This window comes from Cajanus cajan, chromosome 11 (genome assembly GCF_000230855.2).
Source record: "Cajanus cajan strain Asha chromosome 11, NIPB_CcT2T_4, whole genome shotgun sequence".
In the NCBI taxonomy this organism is placed as follows: domain Eukaryota; kingdom Viridiplantae; phylum Streptophyta; class Magnoliopsida; order Fabales; family Fabaceae; genus Cajanus; species Cajanus cajan.
Window position 1 is genome coordinate 31,129,043 of NC_138527.1, and position 26,241 is coordinate 31,155,283.

Genomic DNA, 26,241 nt, shown 5'->3' on the forward strand with positions numbered 1-26,241 from the left:
TTTATTAAATTGAATTGGAATGTCATTCTTTACTTAGCCATAGCACATAGGAGATCAATGTGAACCACTAATGGATGAAAGGGTCATGAAACCCTGACATCTTTTCAATGGAGAAAGTCACCATTCACTTCAGAAAAGGGAAAACGGTATATATGAAGCAAGAACTTTGAAAAATGGTTAGATAAATGCATTAAGCAAGGTAGTGAAAAAAAAAGGAGAATAATTCCACTTCCACTCTAGCTAGCATGAATGAGAATATAATTGCCCGTGCAAAGTTTCGGTTCTCTTTCTTCCAGCGATGCCCCTGGCTGGCATCATGTGATGTGATTTCGTACAAGGAGAGTGCTACTAGAACTTTAACAGGTCTGCGTGAAGAAAGCCCTTTTTGTGAAAACTTCAGGAAGTGGTGCCATTAAAACTTTCATTACAATTTATCCTTTCAATTTTATTTTATTTTTATAACATGCAAGTAGTAAAGTAGGCTAATATTATAAAAGTTGGTAACAATTGCCGTTGCACATTTGTATTTCTTAATTAAAGATTGAAGGTGGATTTACATTTTAAACATAAAGTTATAATTAAAAATATCACTTTATTTTATCATAAGTTGACTAAACTAATGTAAGGAAATTATACCTCTTAATTACATGAAAAGTAAAAGAATGTGACAAAATTAGACGATTTATAGTGTGTTCATTTTCCTAACTTAGACAATTGATAAAATTATATGGCAGAGATTCAGTCAAAACAAGCAGCATCGTCATCAACAGCATTTGTCAGCAAAAGGATTTCATACTTGCTTGTCTTTGAGAGTGCAAGAAGTCAGAAATTTCAGTGTAAGGTCCGAGAGTGTAAAACACTTTTTTTTTTGGGACCCCAATGCTTCTTCTCTCTTCTGCAATAATAGAATTCGTGATGCACACTTTTTTAATTTTAATTTCAAAAAAGTAAAAAATAATCTATCATCCTTCTCTTTTTTATGAAAAGAAAATTTCCAGTATGGGCCAGACATGGTTATGGATCAGTGAGGCCCATCCACAATTTAATGGGCCTAACGACTGAGTCGCTGAATGGGCCCACCGCGTTCAGTATGATAATTAAATTTTGATTTTCGAAACCGTTGCTCAGTTCTGCGCGCGAATTTCAGATTTTTTTTTTGTCTGAATGGAGTTTTCTTCGGCTCAGAAACTGTGCTTACATGTGAGCTTCTTCTTCTTCTTTTACAGCGAATATTTTTCCTATGATTTTCTCTTTCTTTGGTTTATGTAAATTTGTGCTCACCTTGCATGCGAGTTTCGTGATTGGTTCGGTTATGTATGCGACGTGAATTTGCGATTACAGTTAATATCTTCAGCGTATCAGAGATGCCGATTGTCGGAGCAGATTTGCAGACTCGCAGTTATTCTTACTCGCTCTTCATCTTCGCATCATTCTCTTCGAATTTCAAGTAAGAAAATGTTTCCAAGCATTTCGACTAGCTCGCTCTGTTGCGCATTTTATTATTAAAAAAAATCGGAACAATTGATTCAATTTTAAGGCATTATTAAATTAATATAAAATGATGAATCAAAACGATGCCGCGTACTCCCTCCGGGGATTAGTGTAATGAGAAGAGTGATTCTAAAAATTAATCAATCCTGTTCTGTTAAAGAGTGACGATCTTTTCCTTTGTAATAATATTTGAATTTCTTGCAAGCAGTCTCTGATACCGGCATTGGGAGCTGCTTAGAGGAATTTCAGGACTTGAGGTTTCCTTCGATGGATGTTGCTGAGAATTGGGGTAACTAAACAATTTATGATTAATTTTTCCCTTATCATCTGAGTCTTTTGTAATTGCTTTATGATTGTTTGTTTCAATTTTTATTTTTTTTTGAGTTTGTTATTTATTTGTTTTTGCTCCTTGTATAACAGATGGAATGCTTTTTCTCAAAACCACCAGTAAGTGTAATGTTCTCATGTTAGTTTATTTGATCTCGTTGAACACACAAACATCCCACGTGCACAAAGTAGAAAAGAGATAGCAATTTTTTTTTTCTGCGCCAACTCCATTGATCTTGTTGGGATATAAATAAGTTTCACATCGATAAAATAAGAGAAAAATAATAAATTATAAAATACACTCATACTCTAATGATAGAGAAGCCTTTTAAGTAATGATTAAAAGTAAAATATCCCCTCACACAAATACCATAAAATAATCCCAACACATCTTGCATTGATGTGGGTGGAGGTATTATGCCAGGCCAGACATTTTGTCTAAGGAAAATGGTTTTAAACTCTCTCTTTATGTTATTTTTATAGGTATAGGTACTTTTGATATGAAGTCATTTTTTGTCAGCCATGTGGAAATTTGTCAAATGTTTCATGATGCCTGTGTAATTATACTACGCCACTGTTCAAGAGTGAAGTGGATTTTCAACTATTTAATATATTACCATGTTTAGTTTAGTTTTCTTGATCTTATTGCTGTCTATGGAAATTGTAGGCATCAGGGATACCGAGATACATAATTATCAGATAAACCTGAAAGAAAGTGGTTCCTCTAGAATAACTAGACTACCTTCAAACACAAAAAATGGGGCAATATTCAGGCATGCGGGTTATTTGAACTACATTAAATTGAAACTATTTTGCTGGTTAAATTTCTTTTTAATAATTGTGTGATTGTATTATTTTGCAGTGGCAGTGAAATTTGTCTATTTTCTTTCGTTAGCCCTGATCTCGTACTAGCTGATGTTCATACCTTTTTGCAGAAGGTATGTTGAAGATTTAGTGCTACTTCATCAAATCTTTTTTATTTTTTTGTTTGCAAAAAGTAATTTACTTGGGATGCACGAAACTTATAGCAAGCTGATATTTTCATTCTAAATGTGTTTGTTCAAATAGCTTAATTATAACTGCACCGCAGTCAAGTGACAGTCCTAGAGTAATGGCTAGATTTATGATTTATCCTTATAATAGAACTTAGGATAAAATATGTTTATTGTACGTATAAAAATTTTCATTCGATTTCAATCTTTCAATTTTTTTTTGTATTAATACCTTTGATCTTAATTATAAATAATATAGGACAAATCATTGAACCTAAGAAAAGTAATTAATATGATTACTTTTAATTAATTATATCATAAATTCAAGTTCTATTTTAAATATACTATTTATTTTAATTAATTGTTATATTTAAAGTTAGTTATAAGTGAATACATATGAAATAGAGAAAACAATAAAGGAAAGATATAAAAAAAATTAACCTTAAATAACTTTAAAAATTAATGATTGTTATTTATAATTAGGACTAAAGAAAAAATTAATTTATTACTTATAATTAGGATCAGAGATAGTATATTAGTCTTTAGTTTAAAAATATATTACTTTTAATCCTCAAAGTAGTTTAAATAGCACTTAAAAAACTAAAATTAAATTTAAAAAATTTTAGAGTACTAAAAACATTTTATCTAAAATTTTAAGCACAAACCAAGATTGAAACTCTTGGCCCATGTTTTTTTGGTTGGCACTTAAAGTTGGAAGCACACCAAGTTAAATGCTACTGAAGGAAGTGATTTAAATTTACTGCTTCAAACTAATATGGGTCTGCAGTATAACAAATGTTTCAATTATTAGAAAGCACCGAAAGATCTAGACAGTTACACAGCATGTGTCATTTTGCACTTCTCGGTGGTGTCAAAGCAATTTGGTTTATCGAAATTTGCTATATTGAGAAATCAAAAGAGTGAGTGCTTCTATTTTCTATAACCACACACCAAAAACAGGAAAAATCTTCTACTGGCGTATAAGAAAGTAGCAAAAAAGAGAAAACAATAGCAAGCAGAAATATCATTTTGTTTTAGTTGAGGCTATAAAATGATTTGCTGAAGTTTTAATATCATTCTGTTTCTCTTCAAACCATTCTTCTGTTTATATTCATGAACAAAATTTCATATTCTATTTATTTATTTATTATTTGTTTGTTGATTTTGCAGATGCTCATTTTAAAGATTCCTGTAAGTTAAACTGGCATAACTTAAGAATTCTCAAATGCTTTCACATTCTTTCAAACAACTATAACTTGTGTCGATGCTGTTGCGGGAGAGCATTTTCTACCTCATATGCTATCGACGCTTAATAATTCCATCAAATCAGATTGCCAAATCGCACTTCTATATCATTGATATTGTACGAAACAGCCTTACAAATTTAATGCAACCCTTGGTTGAGGCTTTGACACAGTTTTAGTGGCTCACTTTTATTTTTGTCTCCAGAATATTGCAATTCCATATCATTGATATTTATACGAAGCAGCCTTACAAATTTAATGCAACCCTTGATCGAGACTTTGACACAGTTTTAGCGATTCACTTTTATTTTTGACTCCAGAATGTTGCAGTTCAATTAGTAGCAGAAGATAGTGATGTGCCAGAATCACGATATGAAAAGGTTTTTCTTGCAAATGAGTGCAAGCAGTTACCAATCTCAGCTTCAAATCTTGATCTTCTTAAGTCAGGCATGGAAGACTATGTGCTTAAGCATGGAAATAATTTAAGTAACAAGTGTATCTCTTGTTTTACAACTGGGTACATTCATAATCTCAACTCAGCCCCCCATTTATCATTTAAAATCATAATCTATTGGGTTCTATAATTAGTAGATTGATTACTTTCGTCTGGTTAAGCCTCTCAGTCTCAGGAAGAAATCTTTTCTACATTGTTTTGCTTTGATTATATATAGTTATGATCCTAAAGTTCAGGAGATATGTTGATTATCACTTGTACATTAAGATTTCCCACTTACAACTCTTTGTATTTAGACAATGAAGTGCATAATAGTTTTCAGTTTCTTATACCTTATTATAGTCAGATTCCAAGCAGAACCCTAATTGTATGATACAATCCAAACAAATTTTTGTGTCTAACATTGATGTTGCTCAACCTATTTTGCGTGTGAACTGTAACAGGTTATTATTAATTGGATCCATTTAAAATGTTGATCTCTGTACAACATTTTATACTAATTTGGAGAGAAAATATATCTAGAATTAAATGAAAGAGAACTTGGTTTATGCCTGCTCGAAATATTTACTTTGTTGGTGGATGACATCCTTAATAATAAGGGCCTCTAGATTTTTAAATCATATCACTTATAGATTTGAAATTATTATCTACTTAAACTTTGTTAGGGAACAGCTCAAAGTTGGGAGTGGGGTAGCTTGCTGCACTGAAAATCGTCTACACACTGAACTGGTGATGGAGGCAGTCATAGTAATAAGTAATATATCAATGCAGAACACTGCATGCTTCAGGGAACATGGTAATAAAACAGAGGTCCGTCAACATTTCCCTTGAATTGAATTTTATACTTTAGCTGTTTTGTTATATTTTAGATTAATTTGGATGATAACAAGGTTTAATATCAGGTTTTGTATTTCAAGGACTTTTCACATTGTACAATCTCCAAATCATTTATGAAGGCATTACGAAGCATTGACTGGAAAACATATGGTTTGAATATAGGGGGCATGGTAGAGCAAGATGGCATTACATTACTAGAATGGGAAAACTTGCCTATAGATACTCACATTGATATTGTGCTCCACTCTTATCATAAACAATATCCAGCACAGGTCAGATCCTTTTTATCTTTTTCAAAGATAGTTAAAACTTAGAAGTGTGAAACACATTTTCCGAGACAATTTTTTTATGCTTTGCTGTAAGACTTTTTTTTTTATAAAAAAAATCCATTATATTTATTCGTTGAATAAGTGACGATCCACCAGTTCTTACTGAGAAATTTTGCTGGATCTGGTGTTTCATTAGCAGTTTTCCTTTTCTATTACAGATAGGCAACTTCATACAACCATTGTACAACTCTACATTTCACTGTTAAAATTACATTTGACGTTCTTCTAGGGCATATATATTTCCCTATATATGTATGAACATTTGCATTGCATATGTATAGTAATGTATATCTTCTAAATTTTCTTAACTTGTATGTAATTTATTCTTCCTTGACAAATTGGTTAGACCATTATACCATCAGCTCCAAGGAAAAAATCTCCACTTGACAGAAACCTTGTTAAGAGAGCAGTTAAACTTTCACTAGATGACTTGAAGGCGAATCATTCCCAGGCTTTTTTAAGTTCACGTGCCCTTCAGGTAAATTCATCTCTATAATTCTCTCTCTATAACACTCACATAAAGACACTTGTTATCTATGTGGACCCTCGGTATTTTTGCTGTTGAAATTTATTCCTCAAACTGAGATTTTGCATAAATATCTTAATTCTCAATGGAACACCTTGATTTCCCATCCAATAAGCTGAGTTTATTGTAAATTTCCAAATTATATTTCTGGGCTTATATTTAATTTATTGGGCAACTTTGCGGCATGAAATTTGAATAAATGGTTCTCTCCCTTTCAGATTTGCAGTTATGCCCCTGATCTGGCAAAAACAATTGCTGGGCTGATCTTGTCTTCCAGTGACTTGGATTTCCAGGGAGAATGCTTTTCTCTTCTTGGATTACAGTCCCAAGAAGTTGGAACTGGAATTGTGGAAAACTGTATTGAGGAAAGGATTGTTTCAGTTATAGAGATGAACGACCAGAAGCCCCACAATTCTCAAGAGGCCGCGCCTTTCCTTTTCGAAAAAGATCCTGTCCAAGAATTAGAATATCAAGAAAACGATTTCAGCCCCTTGGACTTTTAACTGCTATAAGGTTTCCATGCTTCCCTAGTCAATTTATGGTCCTTTTACGACTGTTTAGATGCTAATACCTGTGGTTCTGGTCCATTCTTTTCTTTTCTCATTGTTTGTCGGGCGAAAATATTCTGTGTACAGTATCAATGACAGAAAATTGTTTTGGAGAATATTGCTAAAATGTGTATAAATGAAAAGAAAAAAGTTTAATTTCTTTTTTTTTTCTGACTAAAAAGTTTAATTTCTATGTTTGTTTTTACAGGAATTTAATTTCTTTGTATAGACAATATAAACATTTTTATATTATTAATTATAAATTAAGGTAGATATTACTTTTAAAGAAATATCCAATCTACCCGGGTGTTTGAAACAACCATTTTGCATATTTCTGATTGGGTATTCCAAATGTATATGTAATATATTGCATCAAAATTATGTGTTTCGGATGCAATATATATTGCGTCAAAATAGATATTCCGGAAAAGTCATTTAAGGGTAGTAGTTTGATTATTTTAAAAAAAGAAGTGGATGCATGGGCCAAATTATGAGGTCCAGGGAGCAATGGTCGTTGTGTTGGCGTGGACAGCATGGCAGAGAAGCAGAGTAGTGGAGCCAGTGAAGGAAGCCACTTTTTTTTTACCAGATTGACCCTATGCATCTTTTAATACACGTAAGTAACCCTCATCCAAAATTATATACCAGATTAGCCTTTATTCAGTGTGAATTTGGGATTGAGAAATCCGAATTCACACTTGAATTTTATTGTGTATGTATACCGTATAGAATTTGAGTTCTCTAAAATCAAATTCTAAACTGATATGTTTATAACTTTAAATTTTAATTATATTGTAATTTTTAAACTAAATAAAAATTTATTTTAATCCTTAAATATTTATTTTAATATTTTAATGATAAAATTTAAAGCAAATTATATTATTCTTTCATAAGAGATACAAGTATTATACTTATATAATAAAATATACAATTAAGTTAATTACATTGACATTAAAGATTTACAAAATCGTACTAACACTATTTTTTAAAGGCTTACATCAACTCCCTATCTCCATTATAGGGAGTCACAATGTAATAGTTTTCAAATAATTAAGGAAGGTTAAAGTAATATATAAAGGGTGTTAGTGTAGTATTTTTCAAACAATAAAAAAGAATTATTATAAGGATAGAAAAAAGTAAGAAATATTTATGCAATTTCACAAAACTTCAAAAGTGTTAACATAATTTACTTTACACAATTTTTCTTATTTAACTTGAAGTCGTTAATATAAATTATACTCTTTTTTAAAAGAGATGCAAATATTATACTATCATCTCTTCATATGATGATTTGCGAATTTTTTTAACTCAAATACACAAAAACAAACTAAATTTACCTGACTACACAATTTTATAATTTATGTACCAAAAAACACAAAATATTGTTTATGGTGTGAATTTGGTTTTTCCAACTCCAAGTCACACCTTCATGTCTATAATAATTCTCTGATTTCTATCAAATCTGTTTAGAAATCATGTGCTTATGCAAATAAATAGTGTAATTTATATTAATAATATTATGTTAAATAAATAAAATATATATTTTAATGTAAGAGTGTAATACCCTTATTTTTCCATAAGAAGATAATATAATTTATTTTAAATTTTATCATTAAAATACAATAAAATTATTAAAATATATTTTTATTTTAAATTTTAAAAATTGCAATATAACTAAAAATTAAGATTTTAAAAAATAATTCTAAATAGTATATAACATATGAACATGAAAATTAAACCCTAAACCTTAAACAGTAATTTTAAGGGAGGGTCATTTACCTGTATTGAAAGATGCATGGGTCAGTTACTTAAAAAATCGAAGGAAAGCCCATCAAAAAACAACTACACTTGATTCCAACGTCATCCTTGGGAACGGTGCAGGCACCCGACGCCAACAAGAACAACTCACCCCACTTGATAGTTGAAAAATAAAAGCCATGCTTTCGCCGGCACGCCTCAGAGGGTACTGACAATGTTTACCCCTAAAGAGTTGATCATCAGCTTTATAGAGAGCTTGACCTTCAAAGCTTTCCTTTTGATCAATTGAATGAATAATCAGAAATCAAAATATTCACTGACCACCCGACTGATTGGATAATGCACTGATCTAAACATGAACACACCAAGATCCACTAATAATTTTTAAGTTGGGGGAGGAATCTCGAGAATGTGTCTGAAAAATCGTGGCATAAATATCCCTGCACCAAAGCAAATCTGATAAACTTGAACAAGCTCAGTTAAATTATGGTACCCTTGTTGATTGTTAAAACCCTGACGTGGGAGACTTTGTCAATTATCTAATTTTTCGCAACCAAAATGAATCTGAAAATTCGTGGCATAAAAAGCACTCCTGTCTGTTTTAGCCTGTCCCACAGAATAAATGTTTCGCATGTTCACCTTCATTACAACGTTGAAAATAGTACAAGGAAAACTACAGGCATCTTTCCAACTCACCAAAAAAAAATATACCATTATAATAAGTCCTAAGCCTATGTTACCCACGAATCAACCGTGTACCTAAACCCCAACAGGAACTTGAATGAACACAAGTAAAACATGCGCATCTTTAGAAGTATGAAAGTGAATATAGTTTTTTTTTACGGGTATCTTACAAAACAATAAACAAAATCCCCATTCAATACTCAATATATGAAAGATACATGACCAAAATAAAACTATAAATCAGAACCTGGTGGCACATTGAATTAGTATCTCCATTACAGTTATGGACATTGCATCCATAAACCCAATAGGAAGCTCAGTATTACACACCCCAAGAAACAAAGTCCTACTACAATTTTAGCCACCAAGATGTCCTAAACCACATTACACGAACACAAATTTGAGTCGTCTCGGAAGAGGACCAAGAAATAAAAGCTAGATAATGTTCACCCCTGCATCCAGAATTACCAATCCGCAAGACTCCCAAAGGCTTTAAGCCTGTAAAGGGAAAAAAAAATCACCTCAGTAATTCAAGAACGGGTACATTTTTCATTTTTTTTAATGACCTGGGAACTAGGAAGTGCAACAAACAAGTACTTACGATAAAAAAATTATTATAAAAGGAAAATATAGTGTAAACCCCATAGAGGCACATTCCATTGCACACTTTTGCTACCATTTCTAATGAAATGAACATATACAATTGTTTTCATTTACCATGTATTTTTTCAAATCGATTCTTTTACAATAAAAAGGAGAGAAACCAATAGCTACCTTATTGGCAATGTTGTTGGAAAGCCAGTCCAAACCTTCATAAAGGCCTTCTCCGGAGGTTGCACAGGTGCTCTGAATGTACCTGGAAAAACCAGAAGTGTGTTAGATCACAACAGGAGAGCTTATCAATACTGGCCAAAAAGGGCTTTGTTAATAATAAAAAAATTACCAGTGGCGCTGTCTGAGAGAGTGGAGACCCAACTTATCAGTAATCTCAGCCGCATTCATTGCATTAGGAAGATCTTGCTTATTGGCAAACACAAGCAATACTGCATCTCTCAGTTCATCCTGAAAAGACAAATTCAAAAACATTTTAAACCTTGTCATTTCATCACAACAATACATAAAACAGATAGCAAAAGAACAAGGAGACTAGTGATTTTGGTAATAGGTCATGATCCTTGTAAACAATGAACTTGACACAGAAGCCATCAATTAGAAGCACTAAATTCCCCAGGAGATTGACCAAGTAAGGACTGGTCATTTGATTTCCAAAAGATATGATATACTGACGTCAATATTCAACAGTTATCAGAAATTATGACCCAACAAAAAACAGATCAATTAACAGCAGTGAAGTATGCTTTCAGTCATGAGTTCAATACGATTTTTCTCTCGTCATCTATAAAGACAACCATTGAGTATAAGAACATCATGTGCTGGACTAGACTAATGTATAGCCAGAAGTGCAAGAGCCATTGTAGATACAGCAAAATAATTACATTTTCTGCTTAAAACAAACTTTCAATTCCCTCCTTCCGAAGTCTTTGAATATTTTCAGACTACATTAAGGAATCTTCTTTATAGGTCAATCCGACTCTTGGAATTTTCTATCTCAACTAACTTACAGGTCGTTTCTTTTGGACCCTATGTGATCCTCAACCTTATCTCTAAGAATGAATTCCCTCTTATCGTCAGGTTAGCATCTAACATGAACAAAAATGAATCTGACAATATGGTATGCAAGGCTAAACTAAATTAACTAAAGTACCTCATTCAACATCCTATGTAACTCATCTCTGGCCTCAACAACTCTGTCCCTATCATTGCTATCTACAACAAAAATAAGACCCTGAGTGTTCTGGAAGTAGTGCCTCCACAAAGGACGAATCTGCAAAAGAAAACATTAAGTATTCAGCCAGACTGCAAACAAACTTTGTCAGGTAATGTTTGGTTGTTCAGAAGTGAAAGTTAAATGACATATGCACTGAATACATGTATTTTAAGTGATGCATAAGAATCAAAATCATCACCTTGTCCTGGCCACCGACATCCCAAACAGTGAAGCTAATGTTCTTGTACTCCACAGTCTCAACATTGAACCCTTAAACAAAATAAATAAATAGATAAATCAATGCATACATATAACACAATCTCAATATTTCAGCAGTCTGACACCAAACAGTAAAAACGACAACCCCGTCACAAAAAAAAAAAAAAAAAAAAAGTAATACTATAGTCATTAAAAGATATTTTTCACAGCTTTTAGAACATACAACAACTTAAATCCCGGATCTCACATCAAGCATCACATAAATCATAATAACCAACATAATCAGGGATCTCAGTATTCAATTTTGAAGGCTTCTTCCCATATTCAGAAATATAATGATCACACTCCATGTTAAAACATCATCGACATACCTCACCATGACATGAGTCAACGACTTAACGTAGTCCTAGATAATTAAGACATCAATTAATATAATTCTACATCCTATATAAATATATATAAAAGGATCTAACCAACCAAGTTATATTCCAACAGGTAAAGAAAAATTGCAATACATGATAAATCTATGAAGCTAGGAAAAAGGAAAAGCATAGTCTTAGAAACTCACCAATGGTAGGAATTGTGGTAACGATCTCTCCAAGCTTGAGCTTGTAGAGGATAGTGGTCTTACCAGCAGCATCAAGACCAACCATCAGAATTCGCATTTCCTTCTTCGCGAAAAGCCGACTGAAAAGCTTCGTGAACGTCAGCCCCATTTCTCCTTCAGCCTGCGGATCCCTAATTCCATCGTTCAAACAAAAATTTCAATTAACGAAACAACAAATCGCAAAACACAATAACCAAAACACAGCCACGTCAACGTCACCGGATTCAGTCAGATCTCAAACTAATAGAGAGAAAAAAAACAAACATGCAAATCGAAATTGGAAACGGATCGAACCGAATAATAGTAATAAGAAGGATCTGGAGTGATTGATCCGGAAGAGTGGTGAAAGCGTAACGGAAATGAAAGTGCGAAGTGAAAATCTGAGGATTGTGATTAGCGATTACCTTTGGAGAGAGAGATGAACGAAAGATGGTATCGCTTTGCAGCAACGCGAGATGGGAGTGAGAAGCGTCAACCAGAATAGACTTTATAAGAGCAAAAAAGGTACCACTATTATTTTTTCATTTTTTTTATTTTTACTAAAATTAAATAAAATACCCAACCCAAAAGCACCGCTATTCTATTCTATGGATTCTTGTTCTTAATTCTTTGGAACCTTCCAAACCCAAAACATTTTTAAAAACATATTTTTAAAAGATTTTTCTTAAATTTTTATTTGACTAAAAACCTATTTTAGTCCCTTATAATAATTATTTGTTTCAATTTAGTCCCACTTTTATTTTTGGTCTTAATTTGGTCCCTGATAAATTAATTAGTTGTAATGTCGGATTTCCGTCCAAATTTTTTAAACGAAGTTAACTGTTGGCCACGTAGATGTCACGTAGATGCATAGGTGGATGCCACGTGAATGCCAATTTTCTTGAAAACACCTAGAACCAGAACGGCCTGTTCTGAAACCAGAACGAGCCGTTCTGGGTGCACTCTTGGTGTGTTAATTTTGCATCCAGAACGGCCCGTTCCAGGTATAAAATTAACACACTAAGAGTGCAATCAGAACGGGTTGTTCTGGTTCCAGAATACCAAACACAAACGGTCAATGATTATAGTTCATGGTTGTGAATCGTGGAAGGAAAAAGACCTAAGGTACAAAGCATTTCAAACACTAGATTTGGTAATATTGTTAATGGAAATTGATAACTTCAATTGCTAAACAGTTAGCCTATACAGTGTATCATTAAGGACAATGCAGTGTATCACTAAAGACAATGGTAGCAGAATTTATTTCATTGTTAGTCAAACTGGAGTGAACCACTTACTACCAAATTGACACTATACAGTAAAGGATGAAATAACATGATATTTTTTCTTGAAGTCATTAACGATGTACCTTAACAATAACAACTTGTTCGCAAGGAGGTACAACCTGAAGTAAAGGAAAATGATACACAGGACTAACATTTCATCACACAACCACATGCAGGGACGGATCTAAGTTAATCATAGTGGGGGCAATTAAAATTTTTTTCATTCTTTTTTTTATATATAAAATATTAATAATTTTATAAAATATATATTATTAATTATATTTTAATTATCTTGTTATATCTAATATAATAAATACATTAATATTTTTTTATATTTTATTTTATTGTTTGATTATTTTTTATTTTGTGGTAAAATTATCTTCATTGTTAATGAAGAAAAAATTTACTTACTTTAAGAGAAAGTCTTGATAGATTTATTCTACTTAATAATTAATGTTTTATATCAAATTTTTAAAAATTTAATTGTTAAATTAAAAAAGCTTTTCATGTATAGATCAAATTTATAAAAAAATTTAAAAAATTAAAAATCGTATGATACTTCGTTAAAATAATTCAAAATAACATATAAAATATTTTTGTTTTAAATGAGTGTAAAAATTTGGAGGACACTAAAAGAAATCAAATTAATAATTTTATTATGTTTATCCTATTAATTTTTATCATTTTATTCCTCTAATTTTAAATAAGTTGCAAAAAATTATAAAGTGACACTTAAATATTTCTTCAGGCAGAAAGAGAAAAAGGAAAAATTATCACTCTATTTATAAGACAATTGTATTTTATAAAAATAAGTAATTTTAAAATTTTTACCGTAAAAAAATATTTTTCAAAATTATTATATTTTTTAATAAAAATAATATAGAATATTCTATTTGCTCCACTTAACAAGTTGGCGTTCTGGAACAGGCCGTTCTGGTTTCAGAACGGACCGTTCTGATGTACTCGTGGTGTGTTAATTTTGCATCTAGAATAACCCGTTTCAAATGAAAATTTAACACACCAAGAGTGCACTTAGAACGGCCCGCTATGGTTTCAGAACGAGCTGTTCTGGTTCCAAGTATATTCAACAAATTTGGCATCCACGTGACATCCACCTATGCATCTACGTGGCATTCACGTGACCAATAGTTAACTCCGTTTAAATAATTTGGACAGAAGTCTGACATTGCAACCACTTAATTTATTAAGGACCAAATTGAGACAAAAAATAAAAGTAGGACTAAATTGAAACAAACAATTATTGTAAGGGACTAGAATAGGTTTTTAGCCTAAATTTTTTTATTTTAATCAAATTTTATTTTTCTTGTAAATTAAATTTTAATAATTTTGTAAAAATATTAAATTATTTATTTTAAATTTAAAATACAATATTTTACTTGTGTATTATTATAATCTGTATCTATAATGTAATAATATACATTTATCAATAAAGATGATATTTTTTCCTTATACATTCTTTTTGTGACTCACTGTACTTTATTTTAATCCATTAGATAAATGTAATGTTTCTGATTTCGTTACTTGTCATTAAAAAAAAAATCTTAATTGTTTATGTATTTCATTTTTTTTAATATTTCATTCTTTGTAATATATTGTTATTTTAATAATTATTAAATAAGGAAAAAGGTGAATTCATCGATCAAATTTGTAAAAATGACAATAATTAAAAAATGGTTGTTTTTCTTACAACAATTTAAAAAAAGCTCTTTTGTGAAAAATTTGAAAAAATAATTTTTTTTATCTTTTTCATAAAATTCTCTTCAGGTTGGATATTATATTATTTAATTTTTATAATAATATTTGTAATTAATGAAACATTAATTAATTGAGTAAAAAGAAATTAAGAATTCAAAATATTTTATAATAACTAGTTTTAAGAGTAATTCTAAAACAATTAGACAAATTTTTTTACAATTAACTTTATATAATATTAACAATATAATACCGCTGTTCAAAAAAAATTTATATAATATTAATTAAATTAACTACTATTTTAATTTATATAAAGTGGTTAAAAGAGTCTCTATATATAAAAGAGAAAATCAAGTGTTTTATTATTAAACTATAAAAAATTAAAAAATTAAAAAAAATTGTGACACATGACAAAATCTAGATCATTAAATTTGTCTGATGATTTAAAATGCACAAAAAATATGATGACTTTGACATATCAAATTATGTGTTTATTTTTTCTTTTGTAGTTAGAAAATGTGGATTCATTTCAATCCATCAAGACACATGTTTCTCTGTTTTGGTACTATGAAATGCACATCGATGAATATACAAACAAGACCAAAGTCATTGAATATTTTTCCTATTTTTAGAACATTCTATCATTATAACTTTTATTATTTTTGTACCCCATAATTTTTTTTCTTACCTCTCCATAAATTTATTTTCCAAACCTTTTATATAATCTAATCAATCACCATCCACTTCATTATTTATTTATTTTTAAAATAAAGGATCTCAGTATTTTTTTCTATTTATTATAATGACAATACTCTTTTTTTTCTTTCAATTTTTCTATTATTTTATATTTAAACTAACATTATAAAAAAATACCATTATTATTGAGTGAATAAAAAATTCAATCCCTAAAATTATAATATTTAGTCAAATTGAATTACCCAACTATTTAGTTCCTAAAATTATAATGAATGATGAAAATCATCTCATAAAATATAATGGTTTAAATAATTTTATTTTAAAAAATAATAAATTTTGATTTTTTCTTTTTTTTTTTATTATTTTCATTTCTCTAAAATTTGAAGTTATTATTTTTTATCATTATTATGTAATCGTTTTTAACTATTTTTTTATCATTATTATGTAATTATTTTTAACTATTTTTTTATTGATTAAGTGGTCATCCACGATATTTGGATAAATCTCTCTAAAAGCATTTTTAGGAGATAAATATACAAATAAAATTTTAAATAAGCTTCTCTATATATTAAAACTAACTTATGCATAAGTTAAAAATAAGATTTAGAGAGACTAATAAAAGAAAATTTCTTCAAATTAGCCTAATAACTTATACAAAAGTTAATTTTAGCTTATCATTTTCCTTATAGTTTTTCTCTCCTATAAGTATTTATAGGAAAATTTATCCAAATAAACTCATTATTAACAACTGTCATAAGTGCATACAAATATAACTACCAAGAGAAAATAAAGACAAAGAAAAATAAACTCAATATTTCAATATCTCAACTCTTACAAATCTATATAATATAATGCACAAAACTCGATAATATATTGCAAACTAAGACTAATCGAAAATTGTTATTTCAAGTAATTTGACACTTATGTTCTTTAATTAATGATCAAAATTCAATTAATTAAATTCAATTTTTGTCTTAAGCATCGAGTCACACCCGAAAGTACTAGTTTACTTTTATAAGAGTCAACTTAGTATAAAAGAATTATACTTTCTTATAAAATAAAAATAATAATTAAATAAGTCCAACTACTTTTTCCTCTCCGTCACCCAAAACTTTTGATCCTTCATTTTCTAATTTACCCTTTTAGGCTTCTTTCAATCTTCTTCCCATTGAGATTATAAACGCCTTTGAAGTAGCCCTTTCAAAATAATTAACTTCATTCACCAAACACGTTACCTTGCAATTTCTTTACAAACAACAAAATATGGCGCAACTTAAAAATGGAGTTTGCCACCATCCTTTGTTTGCACATATCCAAGGTCGACCAAGACTATAAATATTCTATATGGTTATGTGAATATAAAAGCATTTTTGACTGTATACCAGTTAGTAAGTTAACAATGTTGTACATCGACCTTGGCAAAGGAGTTATGCAAAGTCTACGCCGGATTCCACCGCGATAATGAGCAACGCAGTCAGTAATGATTTTCAACATCCAGTGTGACCACTCCACCTTCCCTACTACTGTCAGGAACAACAATATTTTCGACTATTCCATGGTCGATCTCAAGGCAAAACCATTGTCGAAAACTAACAACTTGACCCAAATGGCAGAAGTTATAGTTCACAGTTCACTTCAACATCGTCGGCATCCTAAACAACCCAAACCCGCCTTCAACAACCCAAACCCGCCTTCAACAACCCAACAAAACCTCCATTTGCTAGACCTAAGAACACACTATCCAAAGGGTTTTTTTTCTCAGAAATGGTTCTGAAATTGTAATTATCTGTTGGTCAGATTGATGCAAAAAACCTTCTAAATGCCCAAGAAAATACACTTCAAGAGTGTAGAAAGTGGAACATTATGTGGGTTGGGAATGACAAATTGGCACCTCATGAAGATGAATGGCAGAAGTTACTGGGATTCCGAAGAGATCACACCAGTGGGGGTGGTGGAGTCACCCGGACAGAGAGATATAGGGCACTTTGAAATGAATTTCAGGTTGTTATGCTACTGAATTTTACATATGTACTTTTAAGAGTGGTATCATTAAAAGTTTTACAGTGACGATACAATAAATAAATGAAAACAAAATCAAACTTCTTTCTATTATAGGCCAAGTCATAATTATAAGTTAATAAAAACATATCTAATAAAAATTAAGCTGCAAAATTTCACATGTCAGTGAAACCCTGACAAAAAGGTGATATGCTGTATACTCCAAATAGATGCCAAACTTCTAGTTTTATCAAAAATATGGACTTGCGAAGAAAAACTCCTCAATTATGAGTTCCACTCCAACCAAAATTGATAGTGTTAATACATAAACAAAAAATGCATAATTTCATTCTTCAATTCATCCATATTACCGATATATAAGATCGTTTGTAATCACATTGGCATTACAAAAATCTAGTTGAAATAAATTAAAAAGCTAACTTCTGGAACCACGCCTAATGTTAACCACAAACCATCCAGCACTATATTTTAATGTTGAAATAATCTGGGTCGAAGTGGTGCAACCGTACATAACCATCTTCGCCTCCGCTTGAAAAGCTACAAAAAAAAAAGGAATATAAAAGATGAGAGAAGTAAAAGAAACAGCCTTACAGTTATTTAGGAACCTGCATCACTAAAGTGCAGTGTTGAGTCAAAACTATTGAATATTTTGAAACATGCTTGGAGAAAAAAATATACCAACCAAATGTCACACAAATCAAATGGAGAGCTACATTGGCAACATATGATTTAAAATTACAACACAGTCACAATAAATGTGTCAATTTACTGCACTGATTGACCTCTAGAAAGCTAATGTTGGGATATGACGGCAGTTCTCTTCAACCTCATTCTATGGCAATTACAGTTATATAATAAATATAACAAGTATATTGTGTAGCAAAAATACAAAAGTCCCTTCTAATTTGAAGGGCAAATGAAGATATTATTAAGCAACAGACAAGTGTATATAAAACCTGGGTTTTGATTAATCAATGAAGTGGATTCCACCTAGTAGAATAGAGAGATATTTATATTCATATTCATACCATACCTATGGGACAGTAATGCATAGTAAACACCAGTACCAGATGTTGACGTGTTAAACAGTTATGTGAAAGAAATGGTGCATTTCATTATACAAAGTCAAAGGTTTAACAAAATCATGGTTGTTAATTTCTCCAATAAATCAATGAACGGAAGGTTTCAAATAATAAAAGTATGTCATGATACAACACAAAAAGGAGTTGAAGAACACAGAATATACCTCTTCCCATCAGGGTTAAAAGCCAATGCATTAATTGGTCCAAAATGTCCTTTTACACCCCCAATTTCTTCTTGAAGAATCTAATCATATGAAAATAACAAACATGTAATAAAAAAGAAAAATTAGTAGACATTCAATATCATTAGAACAAAACCTTGTATAGGAAAGGGGGGAAAAAACTAACCTTATCATAAAATTTGGCTTCAAATTTGCCAGCACGATGGTCAGTAGTTGTAACAGCTGATGCATCCTGACCACCTCCAAGTACCACCTGCACACAGGCCATGGAATTTAGAAAATCATACAAGGTCCATATGACCCATATAAAAAAATAGAAGGAAACTAAAGCAGATACAAGATGTTCATAGGGTGCTTGCAATGATGAAATATTTTGGAAGTGCATTTATTTTATAAATTAGAGAGCAATGGCAACGTGCAAGAATCATGCCTTTGGTTTATGGGGAACAAATTTCTACCAAGAAAGAGAGGTGTTGCAAATATAATTGGCCAGATTCCTTAAATTATAAGACACCAATTTCCAGGATAAAGACATCAATCAAATAAAGCAGAAGCAAAATCATTTGCATGGATACAAATAGCAATACACAGGGTTAACAAATACATACATGATCAAGAAGAGGTGACATTGCAACTGCATTGACTGGGCGTTCTGTGACATACGTCTTGATCAGAGTCAATGTTCTAGTATCCCAAAGCTAGTTAAATAATTTCAATGGAAAGAGAGAGAAAAAAAATGGTTAGGTGAAAACAAAAACATGAGAATAAACACCAAAAAAAAAAAGAGAAATAAAAAGTTGATACCCTAGCAGACTTATCAAGGGAGCCAGTTAGGAAATGGGAACCATCCGCAGACTTTGCAAGTGATGTTACAGTCTTTTTATGGCCAGATTCCTTGTCTGACTCTTTAAGCAGTTTCCCTGTCTGCAATCAAACGAGAGAAAATTAACAGTGTTATCATATTGTAAACGAAAGAAGAGGGTCAGGTAAAATAGACGTGAAGTCACCTCAGAATCCCAAACCCGGATAACAGCATCTTCTCCAGCACTGATAATGGTTCTGTTCAGGGGTCCCCAAATAGCTCTATTAATTCTCCCCTGAGGACCCTTAATGAGAAGCACAGATTCCCCAGTCTCTGAGAAACCAAACCATCAGCATTAACATCAGCAATAGCAATAGCTAGCGGCTGTGACCAAAGAAACTAATGTCTATTTGAATAAACTTCTCAATAAGAACTCCCACGAGAATAAAACAAAGCATGTTTCTCGAAATTTAAAATTAGCTGATCCATAAGAAGCTCTCTCCCCAAACTTCTCCCCAAAAAGAAAAAAAGAAAAAAAAAAAACTGATTTTAACTTGAGCATAAGCCAACAAGCATCATTCTAATTGTCTCCACCTATACACTCTAAATGAGAAATTTACCCAAACAAAACCTAAATGAATAAGGAGAAAAACATTACGATCAGCGGGATCTCTGGCAATGCGTTTGACATGTATTGCAGAGGGCAATTCCATAAACGGATCAGTGGTCATAACGGCGAGCTTATCGCCGACGGCGAAATCCACCGACCTCGCCGGAGAATCAAAATTGAAGGTAAACAACTGCTGACCAGTTTGCACGTTCCACAGCTTGGCGGTCTGATCCGCACTCCCCGTTATAAGTCTACTCGAATCCTCTGCGCAAACAAAAAAGTTCAGAATCAACATCAAAGTGAAAACTCGAAATCGAAATTGAAATCAATGAGGAACTTACTTGAGACGTCGCAGCACCAAACGGCGCCGTTGTGGCCTCGGTAAGTGCCCAAGCGTTCGCCGTTGTCGGCGAACCACACGGTAGGGTTGTGGTCCTTGGCGCAGGAGAATAGTAGATCACCGTCCCTGTTGTATTTGAGGAAAGTGAGTGGCCTCTCGTGGCCTTTCATCAAAATCGGCCTCATGCTTAGTTAGGGTTCTGCGGCGGTGCGAATTTGGGAGCTGAGGTAGATGGTGCAGCCTCTGGAACGCGAAACCTGAAAGAAATTCAGAAAATCGAGATTGGAGAAAACGGATACACGAAAATTTTTTGTTGAGATTTGAGAAGCGACAACGCAAATGAGAAAACGAGTGACTCACTCTCACGAACGCACGGTGCGTGTATCGGCGTTTGGGTGGGTGAGTTAGGGTTTGCGAAACTAGTGTAGTGTGCAACTGTTATGTGATGTATGATTTTCTTTTATTTTTATTATTTTAACTAGCACATTTACAGAGATTATTCTTGTTTTTACAGATGATTTATTAATTTTATAATATTTATTTATATTTTATAAATAATATTTGGCTAAAACACTAATTTGGTCCCTTATAATAATTGTTTGTTTCAATTTAGTCCCACTTTTATTTTTGGTTTCAATTTGGTCCTAAACTAATTAATTGGTTTCAATTTAGTCCCGAATTAATTAATTAGTTTCAATGTGGGACTTCCATCTAAATTATTTAAACGGAATTAACTTTTGCTCACGTGGATGCCACGTAGATGAATACCATGTGATGTCACGACAATTTCTTTTAAAATACCTGGACCCATAACGGCCCGTTCTGAAACCGGAACGGGCCGTTCTGCTTTCATTTTTGGTGTATTAATTTTGCATTCAGAACGACCCGTTCCAAATGCAAAATTAACACACAAAAAGTGAAACCAGAACTGCCCGTTCCGGTATCAGAACGGGCCGTTCCGGTTTTAACTTTTTTTTTAAATATAAAATATTAATAATTTTACAAAATATATATTATTAATTATATTTTAATTATGTTGTTATACCTAATAAAATAAGTATTTTAATAAAAATAAGTAATTTTAAAATTTTTACTATAAAAAAATATTTTTCAAAATTATTATTTTTTTAATAAAATTAATAAAGAATATCATAACAATACGATTTTAGTTTCTCCCATTAAAAATTAATAATTTTAATATATATATATATATATTGCAGAAAAATATAATGTATATTTCTCTGATTTGGGAAAAATACAAAAGTGGTATAAATAGAATACAAGGGAATAAATCTGCACACTAATCTATCCCTAAAAATTTGGGAAATAATTCTCCCTATAAATGCTGTATCTAAATAATTAAAGGAGGGGAAATAAAATTGATCTTATCAATATTAAATCTTTACAAATCAGAATTGAATATTCTGATTGATATATGCTGATTTCCAACAGATTCTGATTGATATGTGCTGATATCCAACATATATATATATAATGTTTTAAAATTAAACAATTATTTATCTATTCAAATTAACATATGTTATAATTTTTGATATTATATCAATAATATTATTAATATATTTATAGATAAACTAATATACTTTTACAAAAATATAAGTATATTAATTAGAAATATATATCTGATCTTATATATTTATATTTTTGTAAAAATATATTAATATATATTAATATATATTTATCAAATTATTAATTTATTTATAAATTAGGAAAAATATTATTGATATTAATTTATTAATAATATTAAAATATTAATAATATATAAATTTTATTTATTTAGTAATAATAAATATATATCATTTGATACATTACAAAAAATTATAATATATGTTAATTTAAATAAGCAAACAATTATATAGTTTTAAAACATTATATATATATATATATTAAAATTTTAAAATTATTATATTTTTAATAGGAAAGACTAAAATTACACAATCATGATATTTGAGAGATTAAAATTATTCAATTAAAAATGGTGAGACTAAAATTACACAACTATAATCTTTTAAAGACTGAAATTACTCAATTAAAACCTTAGGGATCTAAATTGCATAATTATAAAAAATACAACGAAGGCACTATTCTCAGTTTCAGAACGGCCCGTTCTGATGCACTTTTGGTGAGTTAATTTTGCACCTGGAACGGGCCGTTCCGGATGCAAAACTAAAACTCCAAAAGTGCAACCAGAACGGTCCGTTCCGGTTTCAGAACGGGCCGTTCTGGGTCCAAGTGTTTTAAAAAAAATTGGCATCCATGTGGCATCCACGTATGCATCTACGTGGCATCCACGTGGCTAAAAGTTAACTCCGTTTAAATAATTTAGACAGAAGTCCCACATTGAAACCAATTAATTAATTCGGGACTAAATTGAAACCAATTAATTAGTTTGGGACCAAATTGAAACCAAAAATTAAAATAGGACTAAATTGAAACAAACAATTAATATAAGGGACCAAATTAGTGTTTTAGCCATAATATTTTGAATATTTAAAGTAAAAAAGAATTAAATTAGATGGAAATTATTAAAATGAAAATTATATAAAATAAGTTATTGTTTTACTTTTTAATAGATAATTTGTAATTTATTAAGATTTTTTAAGATGAGTTGTTATATCTCTTTAATATTATATTTACTTAATAAGAAAGAAATGTATTAAGTTACTAATTATTAAGTTTTCAAAAGTATAATAATGTAATATTAGTTAATTATACGCATATTTTGTTCAATAATGTTTTCTTTTTTACATTATTGTTCAATGCTTAGGAATTCTTTTATCTCGTTTCAAAAAAAAAAACATGACAAACAATATTGTAATAAAAGCAATTTTTAAAATGTAGATAAAGCTAACATGATATAATATCAAATTAAATTTTAAAGTAAATTTTTTAAGTCATTACTTAGTTTTTATTAAAAAAATTATTTTTTTATCTCTTTAAAATTTAGAATTGTTATTATATAGTAGTTATTTTTAGTTATATATTTATTTATTAAAAGATCCAAAATGATTATCTTAAGTATTACTTATAATTGTTATTGATAACTATTATGTCATGTTAGTGTGAATCACCTCTATTTTTTTTAAGGTTCTTAAAATAAACAATATTCAATTATCTTAAAATCTTTATTAAAATCAAAAATTATGATTTTGAATTTTAGAAAAATAAAGATGAAAGAAAAATCAAAAATATTTTATAAGAGTCAAAAATAATGTTTATAAATTTTAAAAGAATGAAAAAAAAATTACACCAAAATTAAAACTCATTCATTATACAATGACAAAAACATATTTAAATTTAAAATTAAATATTTTAAGATAATGTCGATATAGTGTAAATACTTTTTTAGTTATATAGATACTAATATTTTAGATTTAAGTTACACGAGTAAATTTTCGTTTTATGTTTTTTAATTTTGTTTCATATTCATCTAAAATTAATTGATAAAATCTATATAAAAAAATGTAATAATTGCTTTTTCTACAAAAAAAAATAATCAAAGTTAAATAAAATAAAATAAAAACAGTAATGGTTGCTATCTAAAATATGTGGCAATTTTGTAATTAATTACTTTTTCATATTACTATATTACAAAAATGATATGGTAATATATTATTTTAATTTAATTATTAATACTTGTAATTTGATTTACATTCGTGCAAAAATATAATTAAGCAAAAAATTATATTCAAAATTTTATCTCTTCTAAAATTTATCTTTAATATATTTTATTGAAAGGATTATTTTGAAGCATTTTATATAATACAAATTTTTTCATTCTTACGAATCATAAATCCTGTATATCATACATAATTCTAAAAACTTAATATATATATATATATATATATATATATATATATATATGAGAAGTCAAGCATCTAAAAAAGTATATATAATTTTGTCAAATTTAATAAATATAATATTTATTAATATTATTATATTAATTATATATTATATTTGATAAATACAATCATTAATATTATATAAAAATTATTTTATATAAATATTATATTAATAATTTTGAATAATACATTATTACATATGCTCGTATATATGTAAATTTTTAATAAAAATGGGTCAACTTGACTTATTTCTTTTTTAGTAATTTAAAACATTAATTTTTTATTCAATTAAATCGATTGATTTAGTTCGGAGATTAAGTTTGTAAAATTAAACAATTCAAGTAAAATAAAAATTATTATTTTTTTAGAATTATTATGATCAGTTTAATAATTAAAGTTGGATAATATATATATATATATATATATATATATATATATATATATAAGATTTTAAGTTTAAATTTGATTGTTATTATTGTATAATTTTTATAAATTAAAAAATATTATTTTTTCAATTCGTTTAGTGAATGAGTCGGATTGAGTCATAAATTTCAACTTATTTTTATATATTTATTTTTACCAGTTAATAATTATATAAATGTACGTAAAATCATGTGAAATTTTCATATGAATCAAATGAACATATGTATGATATCTTGTTTAGTTTTCACTTGTTAACAAATACAAGTATTTACACAAACTTTTTAACGTGAATTTAGACATTGTACAGTCCCTTATGCTACACATGTAATCGTAATAAAAATTATATATAAAAATTAATAAGCTATAGTGTGAAAAATATATATAAAAAAGTTATAAAGTTCATTTGAAATTATTCAAACAGGTCACATCTCAAACAATATTTTATTTTATTATTATTATATATATGTAATTTTATAAGCAAACCCATTCAAAGTGGAAACAATTTCTACATATTATTTCTTACTTAAATAATAATGGTATGCATTTATTATATGAGTAATTATGAGAAATGTTAACATTTTTTTAATGTTTTCTCTCATACTATTTTTTTTTTGTTACAAGAAAAAAAAAGTCAGAAAGCAAAAAAAATAAAGATCATATGCTAAAATACAACTTAATTAAATTAAAAAAAAAAATCCACATTTATCTGCTCGAAGTGCATTCCTCAACAACAAAGAATGCAATAATTATAAAGTAGTTGAAGAATCTCTTTATACCCGTTAGTATTAATTAAAATTTATTGAAAATTACAAATTGTTTCATTATTTTTAAAGAAAAAAATCATCTCATTAAATAAAAAAAATGTTTAATCAAAGCTGATAATTTTCAATAATCATACATAAACACTTTGCAAGTATATAAACACTTAATTGATACTTTTCATTTTTTCTTCGTCTCTTCTTATCACATCATATTATTTTTTCTAACCACTTTCTTTTTTCTTCTCTAAATGTATATAAGCACTGTGTGTCCAGATCATTTTTGTTAACACACCCTGCAAGAATCAGTGCAAAAGTCAGCACCAAAGCCAAATCTGTCTTTACTTCTCTTGTTCGTTGTCTTAACAAGGTTTGGTCATCTTTTTATGTTTAGGTTGGTTTTTCTGATATTCCATCTCATGATAGAATTGAGCATTAAATTCAATACTGTGAATTGTTAAGAGTTAAGAATGTTAATTTTTGTTGGCAATGTCAGAATTGATCTGGTTCCAATTTTAAATCTCATTACATTTGCTCTTTGTTTTGGTTTTAAACAAAATATGGGATCAAGTTATGTCTTCAAATTGGTGTATCAATCGATTCAATCCAACTCTGATTTGTCTGTATAACAATTAGACTATCCCTTG

The 26,241-nt window shown here is 29.5% G+C and overlaps 3 protein-coding genes across 7 annotated transcripts; 1 reads left to right on the forward strand and 2 right to left on the reverse strand.

Moving 5' to 3' along the window:
• Window positions 1-69: 69 nt before the first annotated feature.
• LOC109801361 (type 2 DNA topoisomerase 6 subunit B-like) lies at window positions 70-7,045 on the forward strand. Of its 3 annotated transcripts, none has more exons than XM_083066901.1 (12): window positions 70-1,200; window positions 1,342-1,447; window positions 1,700-1,780; window positions 1,912-1,938; window positions 2,486-2,591; window positions 2,681-2,756; window positions 3,981-4,001; window positions 4,375-4,571; window positions 5,174-5,318; window positions 5,426-5,617; window positions 6,021-6,152; window positions 6,419-7,045. In XM_083066901.1, the coding sequence occupies exons 1-12, from the start codon at window positions 1,165-1,167 to the stop codon at window positions 6,701-6,703; spliced, it is 1,404 nt and encodes a 467-aa protein (XP_082923027.1). In that variant the 5' UTR covers window positions 70-1,164; the 3' UTR covers window positions 6,704-7,045. The 3 variants fall into 3 exon arrangements, with proteins under 3 accessions (XP_082923027.1, XP_082923028.1, XP_082923026.1); XM_083066900.1 differs by having other exon boundaries at window positions 76-1,200; window positions 5,411-5,617; window positions 6,419-7,043; XM_083066902.1 differs by lacking the exon at window positions 3,981-4,001 and having other exon boundaries at window positions 75-1,200; window positions 5,411-5,617; window positions 6,419-7,043.
• A 2,243-nt stretch (window positions 7,046-9,288) lies between these two features.
• On the reverse strand, window positions 9,289-12,406 carry LOC109800642 (ADP-ribosylation factor 2). Of its 3 annotated transcripts, none has more exons than XM_020361441.3 (7): window positions 12,249-12,406; window positions 11,806-11,975; window positions 11,218-11,288; window positions 10,956-11,075; window positions 10,134-10,252; window positions 9,965-10,046; window positions 9,289-9,688 (listed from the first exon to the last, which is right to left on the reverse strand). In XM_020361441.3, the coding sequence occupies exons 2-7, from the start codon at window positions 11,951-11,953 to the stop codon at window positions 9,683-9,685; spliced, it is 546 nt and encodes a 181-aa protein (XP_020217030.1). In that variant the 5' UTR covers window positions 11,954-11,975; window positions 12,249-12,406; the 3' UTR covers window positions 9,289-9,682. The 3 variants fall into 3 exon arrangements, with proteins under 3 accessions (XP_020217030.1, XP_082923030.1, XP_082923029.1); XM_083066904.1 differs by having other exon boundaries at window positions 11,806-11,965; window positions 12,249-12,331; XM_083066903.1 differs by lacking the exon at window positions 12,249-12,406 and adding an exon at window positions 12,139-12,158.
• A 5,374-nt stretch (window positions 12,407-17,780) lies between these two features.
• Window positions 17,781-21,050, reverse strand: LOC109800635 (eukaryotic translation initiation factor 3 subunit I). The gene is made up of 9 exons (XM_020361430.3): window positions 20,914-21,050; window positions 20,555-20,810; window positions 20,262-20,477; window positions 19,809-19,936; window positions 19,606-19,725; window positions 19,410-19,499; window positions 18,968-19,054; window positions 18,784-18,863; window positions 17,781-18,074 (listed from the first exon to the last, which is right to left on the reverse strand). The coding sequence occupies exons 2-9, from the start codon at window positions 20,736-20,738 to the stop codon at window positions 17,999-18,001; spliced, it is 981 nt and encodes a 326-aa protein (XP_020217019.1). The 5' UTR covers window positions 20,739-20,810; window positions 20,914-21,050; the 3' UTR covers window positions 17,781-17,998.
• Between the last annotated feature and the right edge of the window lie 5,191 nt (window positions 21,051-26,241).

Coding starts and splice junctions, on each gene's coding strand:
- LOC109801361 (XM_083066900.1), top strand. CDS start 1,165: ATGGAGTTTTCTTCGGCTCAGAAACTGTGCTTACAT. Junction 1,781..1,911: donor GGATGTTGCTGAGAATTGGG/GTAACTAAACAA, acceptor CTTGTATAACAG/ATGGAATGCTTTTTCTCAAA. Junction 4,002..4,374: donor TGCTCATTTTAAAGATTCCT/GTAAGTTAAACT, acceptor TTTTGACTCCAG/AATGTTGCAGTTCAATTAGT.
- LOC109800635 (XM_020361430.3), bottom strand. CDS start 20,738: ATGAGGCCGATTTTGATGAAAGGCCACGAGAGGCCACTCACTTTCCTC. Junction 19,726..19,808: donor TCCGGGTTTGGGATTCTGAG/GTGACTTCACGT, acceptor GTTTGATTGCAG/ACAGGGAAACTGCTTAAAGA. Junction 19,055..19,409: donor TGTCACCTCTTCTTGATCAT/GTATGTATTTGT, acceptor GCCTGTGTGCAG/GTGGTACTTGGAGGTGGTCA.
- LOC109800642 (XM_020361441.3), bottom strand. CDS start 11,953: ATGGGGCTGACGTTCACGAAGCTTTTCAGTCGGCTTTTCGCGAAGAAG. Junction 11,289..11,805: donor TACCACAATTCCTACCATTG/GTGAGTTTCTAA, acceptor ATTTTGTTTAAG/GGTTCAATGTTGAGACTGTG. Junction 10,047..10,133: donor TCTCTCAGACAGCGCCACTG/GTAATTTTTTTA, acceptor TGGTTTTTCCAG/GTACATTCAGAGCACCTGTG.